The sequence below is a fragment of the Brachyistius frenatus genome, unplaced genomic scaffold, assembly GCF_029030835.1.
Source record: "Brachyistius frenatus isolate BFR_SWC_R1_liver_20210118 unplaced genomic scaffold, ASM2903083v1 Contig_8, whole genome shotgun sequence".
Classification (NCBI taxonomy): Eukaryota; Metazoa; Chordata; class Actinopteri; family Embiotocidae; genus Brachyistius; species Brachyistius frenatus.
The window spans coordinates 1,378,783-1,397,855 of NW_027210607.1; the positions used below are offsets into that span (position 1 = coordinate 1,378,783).

General features: G+C 38.7%; 2 protein-coding genes across 5 annotated transcripts in view; one reads left to right on the top strand and one right to left on the bottom strand.

The window, feature by feature from the left end:
• Window positions 1-9,355, bottom strand: part of LOC138615945 (coiled-coil domain-containing protein 85A-like) — a 28,249-nt gene extending 18,894 nt beyond the window's left edge. For 2 of the 3 annotated variants that reach the window (XR_011310565.1, XM_069689842.1), the window contains exons 1-2: window positions 9,111-9,355; window positions 6,712-7,792 (exon numbers count right to left, since the gene is read on the bottom strand). Coding sequence is in view for 1 of the 3 variants with exons in the window: in XM_069689842.1 (XP_069545943.1) it covers window positions 6,712-7,792; window positions 9,111-9,335 (1,306 nt within the window). In the remaining 2 variants the exon portion in view is untranslated. Of the gene's footprint in view, window positions 1-6,700; window positions 7,793-9,110 lie in introns of all 3 variants that reach the window. The other variant, XR_011310566.1, reaches the window with a different exon arrangement.
• A 296-nt stretch (window positions 9,356-9,651) lies between these two features.
• On the top strand, window positions 9,652-17,489 carry LOC138615952 (uncharacterized). 2 transcript variants are annotated; one of them, XM_069689856.1, is made up of 5 exons: window positions 9,652-9,791; window positions 12,594-12,780; window positions 12,888-13,014; window positions 15,385-15,541; window positions 15,944-17,489. In XM_069689856.1, exons 1-5 carry the CDS (start codon window positions 9,652-9,654, stop codon window positions 16,128-16,130), a joined length of 798 nt encoding a protein of 265 aa, XP_069545957.1. In that variant the 3' UTR covers window positions 16,131-17,489. The 2 variants fall into 2 exon arrangements, 1 of the variants encoding a protein (XP_069545957.1); XR_011310567.1 differs by having other exon boundaries at window positions 9,786-12,780; window positions 12,866-13,014.
• The last annotated feature ends 1,584 nt before the right edge of the window (window positions 17,490-19,073 follow it).

Below are 19,073 nucleotides of genomic sequence, written 5' to 3' on the forward strand. Positions count from 1 at the left end.
GTGTCGCTTTGCATTACGAGAACTCCTCTCATCTTTGCTCTCAGTAGGGATTGGAGCAGCTTCCCTTGTGTCGCAAAAACTCTTCTTGTCTTTTTACTTCTTAGTATGAGGGATTTGAGAAGCATCACTTGTGTCCCGACAACCCTTCCTGTCTTTGTTTTTACTAAGGGTCTAGCAACACTGCAGGAACCCTGTTGTTGTCTGAATATTGTATTTTAAGGAATTATTATTTTTCTTCATTTTTTTTACGGTGCCCCCTAAAATGCACCTCCACCCATAGTCACTTTTAGCTACATGTAACAAATGTGGTGGGCATTTGTATCTTATCAAGTTTTTTGGTGCCATAAACTAAACTTTATTGTCCATTATTTCTGATTTCAGGCTGATTTCAGGCCGGTCTCGTCCTGAAGGCATCGATGTGCCAATATTTGGTCATGGTCATAGCATCGCCTACTAGCAACAGGGAATGAAAAGCTTTATGCTTTCATGTGCTTCTTCAAGCAGGTTGACAAGGTCAATTCCAGATTAGGTCAGAAAAGTCTTAAGACCCTGATGATGCCATATTCATAAGTTTGTCAGGTTTCATAAAGGGGTATTGATTTGGCGATGTGTCAAATTTCTTCATTTCAATTCTTCATGGCACAGGATTTTTTTGTTGAGGGCCAGGGATGCTTGAAAACACACCAAACCTGCCATACCTGTCAGAAGAGGCAAAAATGTATATCTGATATGGGAGTCAGGATTGGGTGTTGCAAAGTGGCTGAAATATTGCGCCCTTTAAATGTTTAAGGAAGTAGCCCTGGTTAACTATTATGTACATTAACAATTAATCAGTTACTGATTGTTAACGTGGCCAACATGGCCCATGAAAGAAATTGGTTGGAATTTGTATCAGGCACAGTGCTGAGCGGTAGGTCACCCATGTTTTGGAAGCACTTAAAACCCAACACAGGAAAACTTACTTGAGGAGTAAAAATACTCTTCAGGTTGTGGTAAAGGGTGCACAGCTGAAGAAGAACACAAGTCATTCCTCCGCCTGTGTTAGCAGCTGGATTGATTAAAGTGCAAATCTGTTCCGTTGGAAACATTTTGTGAGATGAACAGAAAAACTCAGCTGAAACACCTCCTCTCCAAGGACAACTAGGACTTTCAAAGGGATGTGTCGACCACATTTGGCATTCTGAGTGAGTTTGTATATGTAAATGAAATTTTACATGCACAAGCAAATAGATATAGAATGGGAATTTATCACTGTGCGCTGTTGTGTTTGATGAATCTAAGTTTTCTTGGTTTTACAGATACAAACATGTTTCAAACCCTTTTCTATTCATGCTTTGAGAAATGAGGCTGCTGGAAGTCACTGTTCCTTAGCAAGAAAAAGTTGAGTAATTACTGCTACAGTAGGCTTGAAATGTAATGCGATAAACATGATCAATACCTCCTCCGTGTACCGTTTCATTGGACAGTCCAATCCCACCAGACCCTCCTGAAAGAATGATGTTCATCCCTCCAGTAGACTTCCACACACTTCAAGAACCTTTGACAACACACGCTGTTCTGGAGACATGTGGTAAAACACTATTTTGTCATATTTTATCATCAGTATATAACTATATTACAATGCTCAAACCCCTGAAAGTACAGCCAGCAACTAATAAACAGGTAAATGAGATTGGATTTCCCCTTATGCAGGACTCCTCTAAGTACTGCATACGGCAAAGCACATTACACACAAACAACTTATCACACACACACGCTACTACATGAATAGAGCAATACAAAGAAGTGCAGGAGCAGGTGCTCCTCCCAAACACCTTATCCACTAACAATCTTTTTAAAAGCAGTCTTAACAAAAACCTACCCTCAATGAAATTCCATTCCCTACTTTAAAAGATGGGTAAGTGAGTCGGGGCAGTTGTACTGTGCACTAGATCTGTGAACACAGTCGTCACACTCAAAGTTAATCCGCACAAACAGAGAAACAACTATAGCAGAAGTGCCACAAAGGAGCCCTTTAGAATATCTAATGGCAACCAAATTAAGCCAAGCTTAAAAGCTAAGATTTTTTTTTTAAATTCAATTACAATGTTATTTATATAGCACCAAATCAAAACATAGGTTAATTCATGGCACTTAACACATTAAAGTCCTTACAGCAGAACTTTACAGCATTATAGAGAAACCCAACAATTCAACAATTCCCACATAAGCTAGGAGAGAAAAACTCCTCTTTAAGGAAGAAAAACCTCCAACAGAGGGAAGAGCAGAGAGAAAAGGGCAGCATAGAGATTCACATCTGCTCTGCTATTTCAAAGCACAACATTTTTTGTTAAAATAAGCTTTTAAAAGTGTGCATCTGGGACAAATCAATGTGAACGTTAAATAAAAGTATTATTTGTAACACACTGTAATGACCTATTCGAATTGGAAATTTACAGTCAACAGGTGCATTTGACTGATTGAAGTAGTTTACCTTCAGATCCAGCAGAGGGTGTTCTAACAGTTTATCATCAGCTTGATATATTTGACCTGATTTGACAATTATTTTATGATACAATTATGAGGCAAAATGGAGGACACGAGTGAACAAAGACATCCTGAGCAGACAACCACAACACAAAAGCATCGGAGAAGCAGTATGTGGAAGTATTTCATCTCTGCAGCAGAGAGCACCGTCTATCATTCGGCACACTTCACCTCAGGAGGCCTTTCGCCATAAGCTCGTAAAAATGGCATCACTATTAAGAAATCCAGTTGACACCAAGTTGCCAAATTCCAAGTTGCATGACAACCACAACTATGTGACACTTATCACAGACATGTAAACATTGCTGGCCAGACATGCTAATGTAACATTTATAGCTCATGGTTTTTCAGACTCCTGGGAAGTTAACAATTAAGTTTTGTGTGTTACCACATTGCAGAAAGCATTAGGTTAGGTTAGGTAGTTATTTTATTAATCCCCGAGGGTAAATGTTTTCGCTACAGCAGCATACAGAAGCAATAAGATAATAATAGAATAATAGAAAAGCAATAAAATAGCAGTAAAATAGCAGTAAAAATATAAAATATAAAATGTAAAATGCACAGCACAAACAACCAAGAAACACAGTCAACAGTGTTATTGTTATGTGATGAATTTTGCCAGAGGTGAGTTATTGTACAGTCATTGTCCGAATACTAGATTAATGTGACATCTCCCATAAAGAGCTGGCACCATGGCCTATGCTCTCGGGGCTTCCTAATGTACCCTGTTTGGTCCACACACTAAACTGGCAGAGTGTATAGACTAAAGCAAAACAGCAGCTCATTTTAGAAGGTCTCCAATTAGACTGCTTCTTGCAGCTTTTGAATAATTAATGGTTGAGCAACAAAAACACTCACTGACCTTAAAAAGTGGCAAAACCTACTTTACAGCATCAGCTGTCCTACCTCTGAAGCATGTCATGATATCTCAGAGGAGCACTCCTGATGCTTTTTATGAATCATCTCTCAAAGACGTGAGGCTACTTGACTTTTCTTTTGCATTAAATATTAAGTGCAAGCCTTAACCTAAACATTACACCAATAATTATCAATCAATATTAGCAATGTTAAAAGGTAAATAGCATGTGATATTGGGTATTGTTATCATTTACATGGGCAGGATGGTGGCATATTTAAAAATGTGCTAGGATGACGAGAGCACCAAATGGATGCTTTTCCAATAAAGTGGCCCTTCTGGACCCCTGATTCTCTTGCTTAGTCCAGCTTTCATAGTCTATGATAGCTTATCACAGGACACAAAAGAAAATGAGAGACGATGCCATTGTTGATCAGATCTAAGTCTCCTCTGATATTGAAAGTTGGATTGACATCTCTCAGTTAAACTAGAACCCTCTGGTAAGCACTCAAGTAGTGGCTTAGAATGCATATCTGTCCACACTTATATAGATGTGGCTGCAAAGAAGCTATAAATTCTAAAACCTGGATGTTTAACACAGCTACGTCAAGCCTGGCAGTACAGAGGATCTATACAATCAGCACAGTTTGTAAATGGACCCCCAGGGATAATGTCACCAATTCACTTTCTGTCGTGAATGAGAAATATGGTCACAATCTCCCTTTGTGCGCCTCAGTTATGGTGTTGAATACTAGACAGAAATGAAAAATAATCATTTTATCCCATTAAATATTTGTGCGAAATGGGTTTGATAACTAATGTATGAATTATTGAGTTATGGCCACATATAGGTTTTATGTTGACACAGTTACCTTTGAACTCCAGATTCTAATCAATACATAATTGATTCCAAGTTAATGGAAGTGCCAAATTATAAGAAATTACCTCCAGGCATTTCAGAGATATCTGAATATATTTAGAAGAACGAGATTGATGGATAGGACAGAAGGATTATTAAGGATGATGGACAGGTAGGTAACGGTACTGTAGCGCCATTTGTTGACGTAATTCAACAAAAATAGTATGCTTGCTCAGAGGCACTTACATGCTCATGGGTCTAGTCAGAGGTTGAAATAAAGTGTTGTATGTATAAATTATATCCTAATTTCAGGGCATAATTTTTTTCTCATCATTGCAACGTTGCTCAGTGATTGTAGAAAAACTGTAAGGACCATCAACACCAACATTTCCAAACTATTTTTCAATTGTTAAAACATTTATCACCAGTTTTGGTAAAGATTGGATGAAATATGGACAAAAATAATTTGTTTAGGGCCCATATTCCACAAAATGTATGTGAGTGTTCAATATTCCAATGTGCATAGATTTCTGAAGCTTGGTTTCAATGCCTTCATTCAAGTTACTTGAATTTGAAATTTTTGAACACCCAAAAACCCTGCCCTCTAAACTTTGGAAACCAACTGCTCCTCCACATCGGGCGTATTCAATTTTTTGGGAGGATTGAATGTAGCCTGGTACAAACCAGTCCCAATTTTACCACGTGAATATGAGTCCAGGCACGCTTCATAGGAAATTGTTTGCAGTTGTTCCATCCTACTAGGTGTAAAACACTCTGCCACCGCTGTAACTACCTACAGCCCGTGCCCACCAAAGTGTTTTTTTTTTATAAAGCGTATTTTGAAAATTGTTTTAATAAATGCCAGCGGTGTTATGAGGTGCTGAGTGTTGAATGCGTGCTGAGCACTGAATGTTCAGCGATTTTTTTTATTTTTTCAGTCAGTGAGAGTTTAAAATATTAACACTGCTCGTCACTGTCACCAGCCATCCAATCACAGCTTAGAAGGGTTAGGAAAATTGCGGTTAACCACCGACACTGGTCACTGATTGGTCTGCACTTCAGAGTGGTTGTGCAAACACTAATAAAAGCCGCGTTACCAGACTGCATTCACAGCAATGAAAAGTGAAGCTGGAGCCACAGACGGCGCAGCCAGGGTAGACTGAATGAACAGGGAGTGAAACATTTGTTTTACAGAAAAAATGCAAATTGCCTGAAAATGTGTCCATGTTCAAGTCGGAGGTTCCAAATATAATTTTTTTTACGATGGATCCAAGGAATTCCCCCCCAAAATTTTGTCTATCTTTCTATAAGTCATGGCGTGGATGTTATTAACGATAAACTGAAAAATAAAATAACTAATTATTGAGGTCATTTTTTTTCCACACAGAGGGAAATCCTTGTGGTATTAGTTTTACCAAGTGTAATGTCATTTGCTATTGCATTTTTTTTTTATATATTTCAGAAAGACAAAAACAATTCTATTCTCAAGTCATTCCTATGGGTCGCAACTTTATTATGATTTGAAAACAATTCAAGGGATCTCTACACCATTCCCAGTAGGGTCACCACATATTTGAATTTGGTGCATGTCATGTGCCAATGCTGGAGGAGGAGTAACCTGTGAAAACTTTAACGGCAGTGTAACAATAGCTCTTTGCACTTTTAGAGTGAGCACACCTAACTATGCTAATTAGATGTATTGCCAAGAGTTAGATGAAAATTTGGATACTCCTCTCATATGTATACTGTGTTAGCTATTGCAGCCAACAATTCTGTCATGCTAATTTTGAGGTTGCTAATTTCTGTTTTTGAGAAAGTAAGTTGACACTATAAGTTAGCAACAGATGCATACTTTCAAAAGGCTTCTCTTTGCTGACTCAAAAGACTGGACCTTAAGTTAACTTTTGCCAAACCTCTGATTCCAAAGTCAAAAATCAATTTTCATGCTTCCATCTTTTAATTTATAGCATGTACTAAAAACTGTTTTATAAAAACAGTATTTGGACCCTGTGAAAGCTTTTTCACTTTTTTCCTGTGTTCAGTATTTCTGATACCCCTCTTACCAGCAAAGTAACAATAAATCTACAGATAACCTACAGCCAGCAAGCTTATCATAGCATTAAAAAGACAGAGGTCTAATGTTTCAAGTAAATGTGATGCTCTCTAGTTTGTGTTAAAAAAGGGACCACAGAAACTAGAGGTTAGTTACACATGATAACTTCAAAAGGGTGACCATCTAGATTTAACTCTATTTAAGCGAATTAAGGAGGTTCATGTTACATGCCATGATATATGTCAATGTGCCTGAATCAAAAAAATCAGAGGTGGTTAAGTGATTAAGACTTTGAGCGGCCACAATAATAAGAATAAGTATCACATGAAAATACTTTTGGAAGGGTACTAATGTACCTTACTGGGTCATAAATGGGTTATGAATATAAATACAAGGTAAAAGTTACCATGTGCCTACCGTTGTACAGACTCTGGTGGTGGGGGGCCATCTCCTCTCTCGCTGCCCTTCTCTGACCCCCATGCCTCCCAGGGGAGCCATTGCTATAACTCCCTTTGCTCTGCTCCACCCCGGGGCTGTGCTGATAGTGATGATGGTGCTGTATCAATTCTGGACTTCCCACAATCACCCGTCCCTTCCTCAGGTGCTCAGGCATCCCCATTGCCGCCTGGTTGGCCTTGGGACTCCCACAGCCAGCCTCCACCATGTTTACTAGCCGGTGTCTCTGACTAAGCTCTGGGCTGGACTTAGCTGAGCCCTTCCTGCAGCCTGGTGACGCCTGTCCTGACATCAGCACCTGTTTCTGGGATAATAGGTCAGAGCTGCAGTGTTTGGGCTGAGAATCACATGGTAGCTTGGTGGGTGACTTGCTGTGTTTCTCCAGACTGTGTCCTCGAAGGCCATGGGGGTCCAGGTTGGTGAGGGACCCCCCACGGGGGCGGCAGGACTGAGGGAACGTGTGGTACTCTGGGGTGGAGCTATGTCTCCTGCCGTTAGATTCGCACACATTTCCTGATTGCTCTGAGGAGATGCATAGTGACCCAGATCCGGGGCTGGCATTGGAGCTCCGGGGTGGAGGCTTTTGGTGGGGGTTATCGGGGCTGTCTGTGCTCCCTGCACTGGAAGTACTGCTCCCATCGCCAACGTCACGCAGCAGGCCAAGCGCAGGCAGGCCTCCACACAGCTGAGACAGACTATTCTGACTGTCTATAGAGCTCCTGCAGCCGGAGCCTCCTTGCCCAGACACTCCAACACCACCCCCCCCTCCTCCTCCAGCGACAGCCACAGCCCTCTCCTCCTCCAGCATTAAACACACCTCCTTGAGCTCCAGGTTCTCTCGGATGACCTCCACCTGCCGCTGCTCCAGCTCCTTCAGCTTTTGCAGGTAGATGGCCATTTCCTTCCTCATCAGGCCGGCGCTGTAGCGGCCCAGGCGCTGCCACTCCCGTGACACCCGCTTCCCTTTCTGCCGGTCATCATCCAGGAAGCAGCACAGGTCCCGCAGCTCCTGGTTATCCTCCTGAAGTTTCTGGTTCACGTCCTGGTTTACATAAACCCCCACACACACACACAGATGAACAGAAATACAGACACAGAGCAACACAACGGGGGATTACATACACATTCCTGCTGTGAACAATCATTTGGTGAATTAGATGAAAACTGTTCCCATTGAGTGTGTGTGTGTGTGTGTGTGTGTGTGTGTGTGTGTGTGTGTGTGTGTGTGTGTGTGTGTGTGTGTGTGTGTGTGTGTGTGTGTGTGTGTGTGTGTGTGTGTGTGTGTGTGTGTATGTATGTTTGTGTATGTTGAGGTGTTACTGCTATCAATCTTATATCACATTCCAATTATTTCATAATCTATTCTTTTTTTGAGCTACATTTAAAAAAATAAAACAACATACTTTTGCAGCATTCTCCTTTTTTCATATTGTAATATGATAGTAAACTGAATGTATTTAGCTTTTGGCCTGTTAAACAAATCAACAGTAATGATCATTTCTCAAAATTCCCGGCATTCTATAGGCAAAAGGATGAATTGGTTTATGAAGAACACAAACATTAAACACGAGAGAAAACACAACTGCAATTAATAATTCCTGTCATTATCAATTAGTCTGCCAATTTTTTTCTCCATTAACTAGTTAGTTGTTTTATGAATGAAAGGTTCAAAAATGGTGCAAATAATATCCAACACAGTTTTTCATTTTGTTGTTTTGTGCAACAACACAGATATCCAGTTGAAAATAAAATAACATAAAACAAAACAAAACAATCAAAAATGTCAAATCCACACACTGGGAAAGCGTGAAGCCATTTTTTTTTTTTTTTTTTTTTTTACTATTTTTCCTTAAAAATGTTTACTCATTATCATAACTGCCAATTTGTTTTTAGCTGGTCCATTACTTGACCAATCATTTCAGCTCTAAATGAGACTATAGATGCAGCCCTTCTTGACTGGGTTAAACTGTATCATGTTTGAAAGCTGAAGATACAATCTACCTGAGGGCACCAATGAACATGTATTCATGTGTGGGGGAAATTCCATCATGTATATGTTAGTACAGAGGCACTTAATCCATATTATATTGTATTAACAATGAAGATAATTAAACTAATTTATAGATACCGTATACACTCATTTTTACTACCTCATATGCAACAGGTTTAACTAATTTCTATTCCTGATTATTTAGTTACTATTTTGACCTTTACTCACAATCTGTGAAATGGCCCTATCTCAGAAGGCTTCTTCTCCACATCCTGCCCGGGTCTAAATCAGTATGCTCGTTATAGCAAAAAAAAAACGGTATAACCCCCCCGGGGGCCCTGCTACAACCTAAGTTCCCCACCCATCTCACCTTCAAACTCCTTATCTCGTTCAAGTGCTGCTGGAGTCTCCGGTTCACCTCCCGCATTAGATTACCGTGCTCCACGATAACGCCCCTCTTCTCCGCCTCTGTCCTCCGCAGAAATTGAACCAGCTGCTCTTTGCCCCACTTCAGCAGCTCTTCGTCGCGGATTTTGGAGATGTCCTCGGCCGGACTCTCTGCGCTTTTGGGCAGCTGCTGTGCGCCTTTCTCCATCTTTTTAAACGCCGGTGGAGATTTAAAGGGAAACAAGTACTGTTTGGTGAAATTGAGAGAAAAAGACACCAAACCTAACCCCAATATGCACCTCTGATCCAAATGGTTCTCAGGATCCCCCCACCCAACTTCTTATACCCGTGGAATTACATCGCTTTTACTTTGGATGTGCCTCTCTCTCACGCCCATGCTGTAGCTCCAATATCCACCCTGTGTTCTGCTGCTATATCCCCGTTGTTAGTGCACCAGTCTGCATGCTGCTGTGGCTCCGATTGAGCTCTTCGCCGGTTTGGCTGGGCGTTTTCTCTCCAGGTGCATGCAGGCCGCTTTGCGCATTCTCGCAGCCCAGTGCGCACTACCGTCGTTCGGAGAAACACGGAAGGAGGAGGAGGAGGAGGAGGAAGACAAGGACTGCGTGGAAAGGTTGCAGGTGCATCGCCACAGAGCCAAGATAAGGTACCTTTTCTCCTTCTCCATCACCCGCTCCTTCTCCTGAAGCTGCTTGGTTTTGTTGCGCCATCTGCTGTAGCTGTAAGGTATTGCTCCATCACTGTACTGACTGCTCAAAGTGGTGTTTCCATTTTCGATTAGTTTATCCTGGACTGGTAACACCTAATGTTGATTCTTCTCAGGGGAAGTTCAACGCTCCTCTTATTAAGAAAAACAATCACTAGTGTAGGAAGAGTCTATTCTTTTTTACATGAGTAAAATTGTCAGTACCACATTGTAAAAACGATTATCCTAAGGGGTATGACATATAACTTGTCAGCACTGAAATGTGTTATATATTGTTTGGTTGTGTTTAGTGTTATGTTTTTAACAATGTTCAATCCGAAAGAATTCTGTAATTTGAATCAAGGTAATGGTCTGATTAATTAATATGCTCACCAACGTCGTCATTTGAAAAATTCCCCCTTGTGGGATCAATAAAGTCTATCTATCTATCTATCTATCTTTCTACCTACCTACCTACCTACTAACCGACCGACCAACCGACCTACCTACCTACCTACCTACCTGCAACAAAAAAACTTTGAGAAAACTTTGAGTGCAAATTCTCACACTCAAAACAAAAATAAAGTTTGCAATTTTGTAAGTTGGAAGCCACTAGACGACTACCAGTTAATGCACAATATGTGCCCACTACAAAAAAACGGCTGCTTACTGTGCTCAATCTCACCCTGGACTGCAGTGAAGATCTCCTTGCAGACACATGAAGAAAATGGCAATCAGCAACAAGTTCAACTGCTTCAGTTGAAATAAGGTTTTATACAAGATACTGTAAGCTTAAATCTTTTTTCTCTACTGTTAGTTGGATTTTTACAAACATATTTATTCTGAAGACTAAAAGGCTCTTATTTACCTTACATGTCTAATATGTGGTTTTATTGACATGATTAAAACTATAGTATGATGCCATCACATATTTCATTCAGTACAGTGCACACAATGTCATTGTTCTCACAGGTTTGTTACCGATGGTCACTCAATGGACTTCAAGATATCAAGACATCAACGCAGAAGGTGGTGTTTGTGACAAGGGTCTGGACTATGGTTAAACTCATTCAGGTTCCTCACACCTGCAATGCAATGGTTTATTTATTTTTTTCTGAAAATGCAATTCTGACATTAAGGTATTGTTTGATTTCTATCACATTTCACATTATAGCGGCCTGAGCTCAACGTTTTTTTTGTCAGTGACTAGCAGTCAGTGATTTGCAATACATTTGTAAATAAGTTTTTTACTTTTACTTTATACATCTTTAATGTTTCATATATTTACAAATTTTATATTTCAACTTCATATTCAGATTTTTTTTTTCAAGTAAGATGAAATGCGGCAGTTATTGGCAGTGTGTAATGTGAAAATAATTGTATCTAAAATGCACTATATATTTTTCTTTTAACAGTTTCTGCAACCTCTTGATAATTTGTTTTCTGTTCATGAGAACTTTGATCCATAAAGTAGTGCTCGACTGCACTGACCTGCATTTCACTGCACCTCCTAAGGATTGCATGGTATGGTCCTTCCTGGTGCAATGACCTTTGTGTCAGCTCTTAGTAAAGAGCTCTTGGCAATGTCTCTCTTCTCAAACCAACAATGGCCATCATGATGGACAAGGGGTACCTTGTGTGTGTGTGGGTGGGGGGTGTGTGTGTGCCACATACATGCCTTGCTGTCCTGTCCGGTCAACAAGGCGTTTTACAGTGTTTGCCTCCCATGTATCCCATTCACACACACTTTTCCTGCCCATCACAGAATGTGTGACATTCCTCCATATTCTGGTTGCAGAGGATGTGTGCAATTAATCTTCTATTCAGTTTAACAATCCGAGACCCAAATTTTGTTAATGCTAATCTGAAAGTCAAAATCTTAGTTTCTCACACTAGAAAACACAAAAAACAGCTCTATTTGTTGTTGTTTATTGCCAGTTTAGTTGAAATGTATTTATAGTAGGGACCATGTACAGAATACATTAATCTCAAAAAGAGAGGAGATGCTCTGTACCACATTTTGATACGAGCTAATTTTCTTTTTCAGTCCTTGCACAGGCGCAGTTCTCTGATTTATAGTTTGATTTAGTGATTAGTACAGATAAAGTCATTATATCATGTTGATGTGAGCCATGGCAACCTCGAATATTGCATTTAATTCATTATTCGTCTTGATTGACTTTTATCAAAATGTTAATAAACCCACTTATTGTTATAATCTTAATGGACAAGCTCCAATTTATCTCCAGGACCTTATATTACCATCTTATTCCAATAAGGCTGTCCGAAAGATGGCCTGGTTGTGGTTCACCCTCTCTTGTGGAACCAGCTCCCAGTTTTGGTTTGGGAGCTTTTTTTTTGCAGGTATCCCTGACCTTCTCCTCTCACCCTAATCAGTCGAGGCAGATGAACTCCCACCTCTGAGACTCTGTTGGTTTCCTCTCTATAATGTTATATGGTACTTTTGTCAAGACATTACTATGTTAAGTGCCTTGACAAAACTTTTGTTGTGACTGAGCACTCTTCAAATAAAATTAAAAATACAAACATCCTGCAACAAATTAAATTTCTCACAGACTGGATACATGAATCTGTGTCATCATGTAGTCTGTGTTGTTTTTTTCCAGAAAAGTGCAAGTGAAACCCTGTGCAGCAGTGCCATAGTAAACTGGCTTCTCTGCCTTTCAGGGACAAGAACTATGTGGAAGTGTCTGTCTGACCTGATAATCTGGTTCAAATGTTGGATAAGTATGTGCTTTAAAGCAGCAGGAAGGCTGCAGGGAGGCTACAGCTGTGCAGATTGTCTGTTAAGTCGGCGAGGATGGAACAAATGATGATCAAGATCATAGCTCTTGTCTTGGTGTCGTACTGGGTTGGACAAGTTAAGACGGATGAAGACTTCTGCTATAAGAAACAATGTCCTGAATACCGCCAGCTTGAGAAAAACGAGGTAGGCTTTGGCGTACATAATAATAAAAGACATAATAAAGAGCACACACTGTCTGTTCTTCTTTTATATGTATGTATAAGTGTAGTTTTTGCTTCTGTTGTGTGCAGGTTTTTGAGAAGCGCTTGTATTATGCTGCTTACTGGACAACCACCAAGGTAGATGGCACTGGGAGCGCTGATGTCATGGCTGCACATGCAAGGCTGAAGGGTTATTTCCAGGGACACGGCTGGGCAAGTATGTCAGTGTCTGATACTTCAAGTTTCACTCGTACATTAGTTTGGTTTAAGATGCTAGAGCATCACAATGCAATTCCTGCCTATTTTTAAATAAATAAAACTCAGATATCCCTTCATGTAAATATGTTGTGAGGGAATAACAGCTTTCTAATGAACTAAGATGATAATCAAACCATTTCGTATGACATCTCAGTCAAAAGAATTCACTAGCTCTCAACTTAAGCACACTGCGCTAACAACAATCAAATCAAACCAAGCTTGAACTGGAATAGAATATAGATGGATTGTGTATCAAATGCTGGGAGGCTTTTAATTTGAAATAAGGGCTTTTAATTTCAAACATATATAGGAAGTTGCGGTATTAGGCCAACAGTGGTGTTTCCTCTGCAAGGAGTTTGCTTGCACCTTCCCACCTGTGTTTAATACTATTGGGTAGGATATTAACTTTTGAAGCTCTGTTGTGTCATTGTTTTAGTCTGTTTGTGTTCTCTTTGTGCCCTTTAAGCCAGGCCAACATTCTTTTAAGGTTAATATAAATTTACTTAGACAAGCCGTTGATTAGTCACGATATATGTAAACTTCTTGATGTAGTGTATTGTAGTGTAGGGATATTCCCTTGGAGGAAACAACTTTGCCACTTCCTAGTTGCTCATGAAGGCGCCATTAATCCTCCCACAATGCAGCAATCAATCACAGTAAAGACTAACTCATCTGAGCTGTAGCTAAAAAGATCTGCTTGTGAGAAGTGTTGGTGCACAAGAAAAAGTCACAGTACAACAGGGTTAAATATAGAAGAGCCAGTACTCACTACCAGTAAGTACTACCCATTGTAAGCACCGGCCAAGACCTTATTAAATGGGTGAGGCGTATTATTGACAGAAAACAAACTGGCAGAGAATGGAATTAGAGACATGCTTTATACAGTATGTGAGTTAAAGGACTCCAAGATTCCTCACTGTGGTGCTGGAGACTGAGCCAATGTCATATAGAATAACTGTTTGGTTTGATAAAGAATATCTAAGGTGTTTAGAGCTAAATACATCAACCATAGTTTTGTCTGAATTTAGAAGTGGAACAGTGTAGGTCATTCAGGCCTTTATGTCTTTTATATATGCTTGTTTCACCAACTGAATTGTTTTATTTAGTTTCATACGCTGATTGACATCTGCATATAAATGTAAATGTATGCTGTGTTTTCTGATAATATCGCCTAAGTAACCATGTATTCGGACCTGGCACTGAAGAACTTTGTGGAACTACATGGCCTTTTGTGTGTGTGTGGAAGAGTCGTTGTTGACATTGACAAATTGACATCTGTGGGGTAAATATGACTTAAACCAGCCTAATGCAGTTCCTCTGATCTTACTGACATGTTCTAGTCTCTACAATAAAATGTTGTCATAAATTGTTTCAAAAGCAGCATTGACATCACGGAGCACAAGTATAGAGATGAGTCCATCACCTGAAGCAATTAGATTGTCGGTCATTTTCACCAATGCCGTCTTTGTGCTATGATGTATTTTAAAGTCTGACTGAAAATCTTAAAAAAAACATTCTGTGCGGATGGTTGTATAATCAATTTATAACAGTTCTTTCCAGGATTTGAGAAATGAGCATTAGGTTATATATATATATAGTTACCTAAACCAGCTGGATCAAGAGTAGGCTTTTAAAGTAAAGGCTTAATTACAGCAACCTTAAAAACCTGTGGTACATAAGCCTGTTAGTCAAAATACATCTGATCTGATCTGATATGGCTGTGCTAATTGAGGCTGAAATGCGTTGTTGGGATGGGGTCTGAAAAAGAAGTTGAGTAGTTAGATAAAGCTAATTTTGCAGCTAGTTCAGTTCTCATCATAGACTATGAACTAATGTTACCCACCAGTCAAGCAGAAACAGGGCAACCTGCATCCATCTTCATGCCTTTCAACTCTCTGCAGTCTCTCCATTGTGAGAAAACCTCAGCAATAATGACACAGCTCTTCACCTTTGCCTGATCATATCATTTAATTGTCAATGTTGTTCTTATGACCTGTTATAAGACTGTTTATCAGTTATCTCTCTTCCTTAACACGCCATGTTGTGGAGATCCCCTGTCCTGCCATGTCCTCCTCCCCCTGTCATGTGGGTACCATGTTGTTGATTGGCTAAAATAGTGTGCGGCTTGATCTGAGTCACTTTGTTTGTTTCCTATTTATGGAGCCAGGGCAGAGTGAAATCACTGGATTTTTGTTCAAAATACACAGAGAATACACAGCGAGCAGACCATGAGTGATAATCTGTCAATTTTACAAAAAAGGCCAAGGATCAGAATTACAGGCTCCTCTTTAATTGTACATTTGTTTTGTACCTATTTTGTCTCTTCTAGCTGATAAAAACTACCCAGTACTGGTCAACGTCACAGAACGGGGAGGACCTTCTGATTATTCATTGTCCTGGTTTGTTCCTCCTGGTAACCAAATATCTGAAAGCTCTGATCCATCAGTCACACTGGAACTCAAACCGGAGGCCATCTTCTATGTCATGTGAGCATCACCTTCATTTTGATTTAATTTAATTTCTTTAAATCACAGTTATCTCTACAGGGGACTGTTTTTTATTTAACATTTCTGCAGTTCACTGATTCACAAATAGTAACAAGAAACAAAATTTTATCTCGGGGACATTCCAATCTAGATTTGAACTTTGGGGCTAAGAACTGAATGAAAAAGTGAGAATTCTGCACCCTGCTAATGTGGAGATTGAGGTGACAGGATAGTTTGGCACAACTCAGTGATAGCAATAGAAAAAAAAGTGTGTGTGAATGCATCCATCAGAGCAGACAGGGAAAAGAAATGAAACACACAGGCCTAAATCTCAGTGAATAATGGCTATAACAAATCTGAAACTATAACTCTATTCAATTTTGTTCTTGCATCTATCATAAGGTTTTTCCATGGTACTCCAAGCGTCGAGTTGTGCCTACAAAATGCAAACATTCTTCGTGAGGCCTTGGTGACGGCTGTGAAAACCTTTGATCCCCACACATACATTGGGGCTGGCTATGAGTCCTATTTTTCCATTCTTCACCACAATGAAGTCTGGATCCCCGCCACAGCAGACGTCATCAGCTAAACCCGGTAAACTGTGTGTTATGAAATCACTGTGGCTTTTCTACTGTCATCCACTCAATCAAGGTTTTTACTGTTCCACTTTCTTTTTAAAATGTCAGAAAACTGTTACAGAAATACAGGCACTTTTTGCACTTATTGTACCTGCGTAGTCTGCATGATGTGATGCTGAAATGAACAGATATATAGTTTAATAATAATTGCGGGTTGTTTTTTTACCAATATTTTTGTTGTCCGATACCAATTCCTGCTCCCAAACATACTGTATCTGCTGTTGATCAAAAAATATGCAGATACAAATCTGTTCTTGCTTTCAACTATAAACTTATTGACAGTTTCATCTTTGCCTGCATGTGTATAGAAATGTTTTGTTTTTTGTTTGTTTTTCTGGTACAAGCTGTTCCTTTCTGACTCAGATAAATAGAATGTTCACTACATGTCATCCACCAAAGAACTTCCTGATCTCCTGTCACAAAAATGCAGGCTACTGGTTTGACTTGTTTTCTTGTTTGCACGAGCATAAAGCAGTTTCACATTCAATGCTGGTAGGGTTGTCCTAAAATACTTGTTTTGGAAGTAGATTATTAATTGTAAAGTGTGGTTTGTAGTTAAATATGTATTTGTCAAATTGTCTTTGGCAAAAGGTAAAGAAATTATTTCAGTTACACCCACTGGATCTAATTTTGAAAGATAGAGTAAATATTTTAACTGTTCCAAAGAATTCAGTTTCAGCATCTAGTTTGAATATCAGTAACTAGGTACATGTAATTAAATTACAAAATAAATGTAATTGTAAATCTGTAATTGTTATTCAAATTGTTGGTGATTCCAAAGGGGTTAAATTCAAATATATTATTTTTAATAAAAAGACTTGATGTAGAATATAATCATTCTGTTGCTTTGCATCTTTTCACAGGAGTGCCTTTTATCTAATTCTAGACAGGCTCCATTCATTTTGCAGTATTTGTATTTGGCAAATTTTGAGCTATGTTTTTTAATGGTTCTCTTGTTTTAATTTGCACAGCCCCTTGTCTGTGAATCAAATCATTGTGCATTACTTTAAATAACCACGCAGTTGTTGGTGCCATCTGATGACAAGAAGAGATATCTAAAAAGAGGCATTTAGGAACCAATGTCAAAAAATTGTCAACAGACAATCCTGATGATATTTTTATCTCTACTCAACATGGTGTTGACCTGATTTTAGACCTGGTTTGAGAAACTGGTAACATTTTTCCTTTTGCGTCAGTCACTTGTGATCTACTTACTTGTGATTTGTTTTGGTGGTTGTGGTTTAAAATCAAACACACTAATCTTAATTATATTTATATTGAAGAACTTTAATAAAAAGCAACAGTAATAAGTGTTGAGTACTGTGGTGAGATTTACACTGCCGAGTTTAAATGGATTTTTTTTAAAGACTTTTCAGGTTTATTGTACAGTTTAAATTACTTTGATGAAGTATTGCAAATATTGAACTTACTTTTTACATATTTAACAGGATAATTAGTAATCTGTAACCTATTACATTTCAAAAGTAACACGGGACATCTGTTTTGTTACACAAACATTCTGCCATAGAAATGTGTAAATCCAGATAAAGTAACTTGTTAAATGTGCAGTAACTACGGAGGTAAAACTGCACTATGGGTTGATAATATGTTAACTGTATAGGACTCTCCAACAAACATGCTGTAGAAAGGCAGCTAACAACATAGCTAGGTAAACTGCACAGCTAAATTCATGGAAAGGTTACACGCTAACTTAGGCTAAGTTCAGTTTTCTTTTAGTGTCACCTGGAAATTAAAAAAACTTTTTTTTATTTTTTTTTTTTTATACAGAATGAAACAAAAAGCAGCTAAACACCTGTAAAAGGAGGAACTCAACATATATCAGCTGCCACCTTTCGTTTTTCATGTGATAGAATTTAATGTGATTTGGTACTTAATTTGGTATTTTATATATTGTATTAATTTCAGAATAAATATTAATACTGGGACAGATAATAAACCAGTCAAACACACATAAACAGATGAAATGTATGTCTTTATTACAAGCAAAAGTTCTGTAGAGGTGAAAATATGTTTTTTTTAAATTGTGTCTCAGAAGCTATAATGATTCATGCCCAAATAGCAATGAGGGACTGTAGTGAACTACAGGATCATTTACTTGGAGGAAACACGTGTATTGTGTTGCCTGATCTTTAACACTAGATGGTGATGTAGGAGTGGCCAGTTTATTTGTTCGGCCACACATGCATGATCGTGTCCCACTTGCAGTGTTAGAAAAATGTATTAAGCTGACAGAGCTTGATTGTTTCCATGTCAATATAAGATACGAGATGTGAAAGATTGTAGAAACTACATCTTGTAGAAAAAAAATTGTATACGAAAAAAAACAGCATTTGAAATCTTCAGAAAAGAATTGTGAAACAAATGTACTTGTAAGTAACATTACTAATTTATTCATGTGCAAGTGGAAGCAGTATTTTAATGTTGGTGTGGAGCCAATTTAATAAACCTATACACTTGGATATTTCAATCTACCAGAATGCCCATTTAAAAAAAATTAGGATAATTACTTCTTAATCTTAAAAAAGCCACTAACAAGTGTAATTCTACCTCTTTATGTTTAGCAAAGAGGAAAGTATTAGAAAATTAAAAAAAAAATCAACTTAAGTACTAATAAACTGGTTATACTGTAGAAAAAAAATCAGTCTTAATACAGTTCTTGTATTATACAATTCACTGTACAGAAATGTGACCATGTGAACAAGTCTATAATTATATGATTTAAATTTTAGCTAGGTCTCAAGTTTAAGGGGTACTGTAATCATTTCGCACATAAAATTTAGTTTAAGTGGAGCATCATGCAGCAGAGTGGAGTCAACAAGATGAAGATTTTGTTTGTATTGTCTCCTGAAAGAGCAAAAATGGCTGAAAAAAAG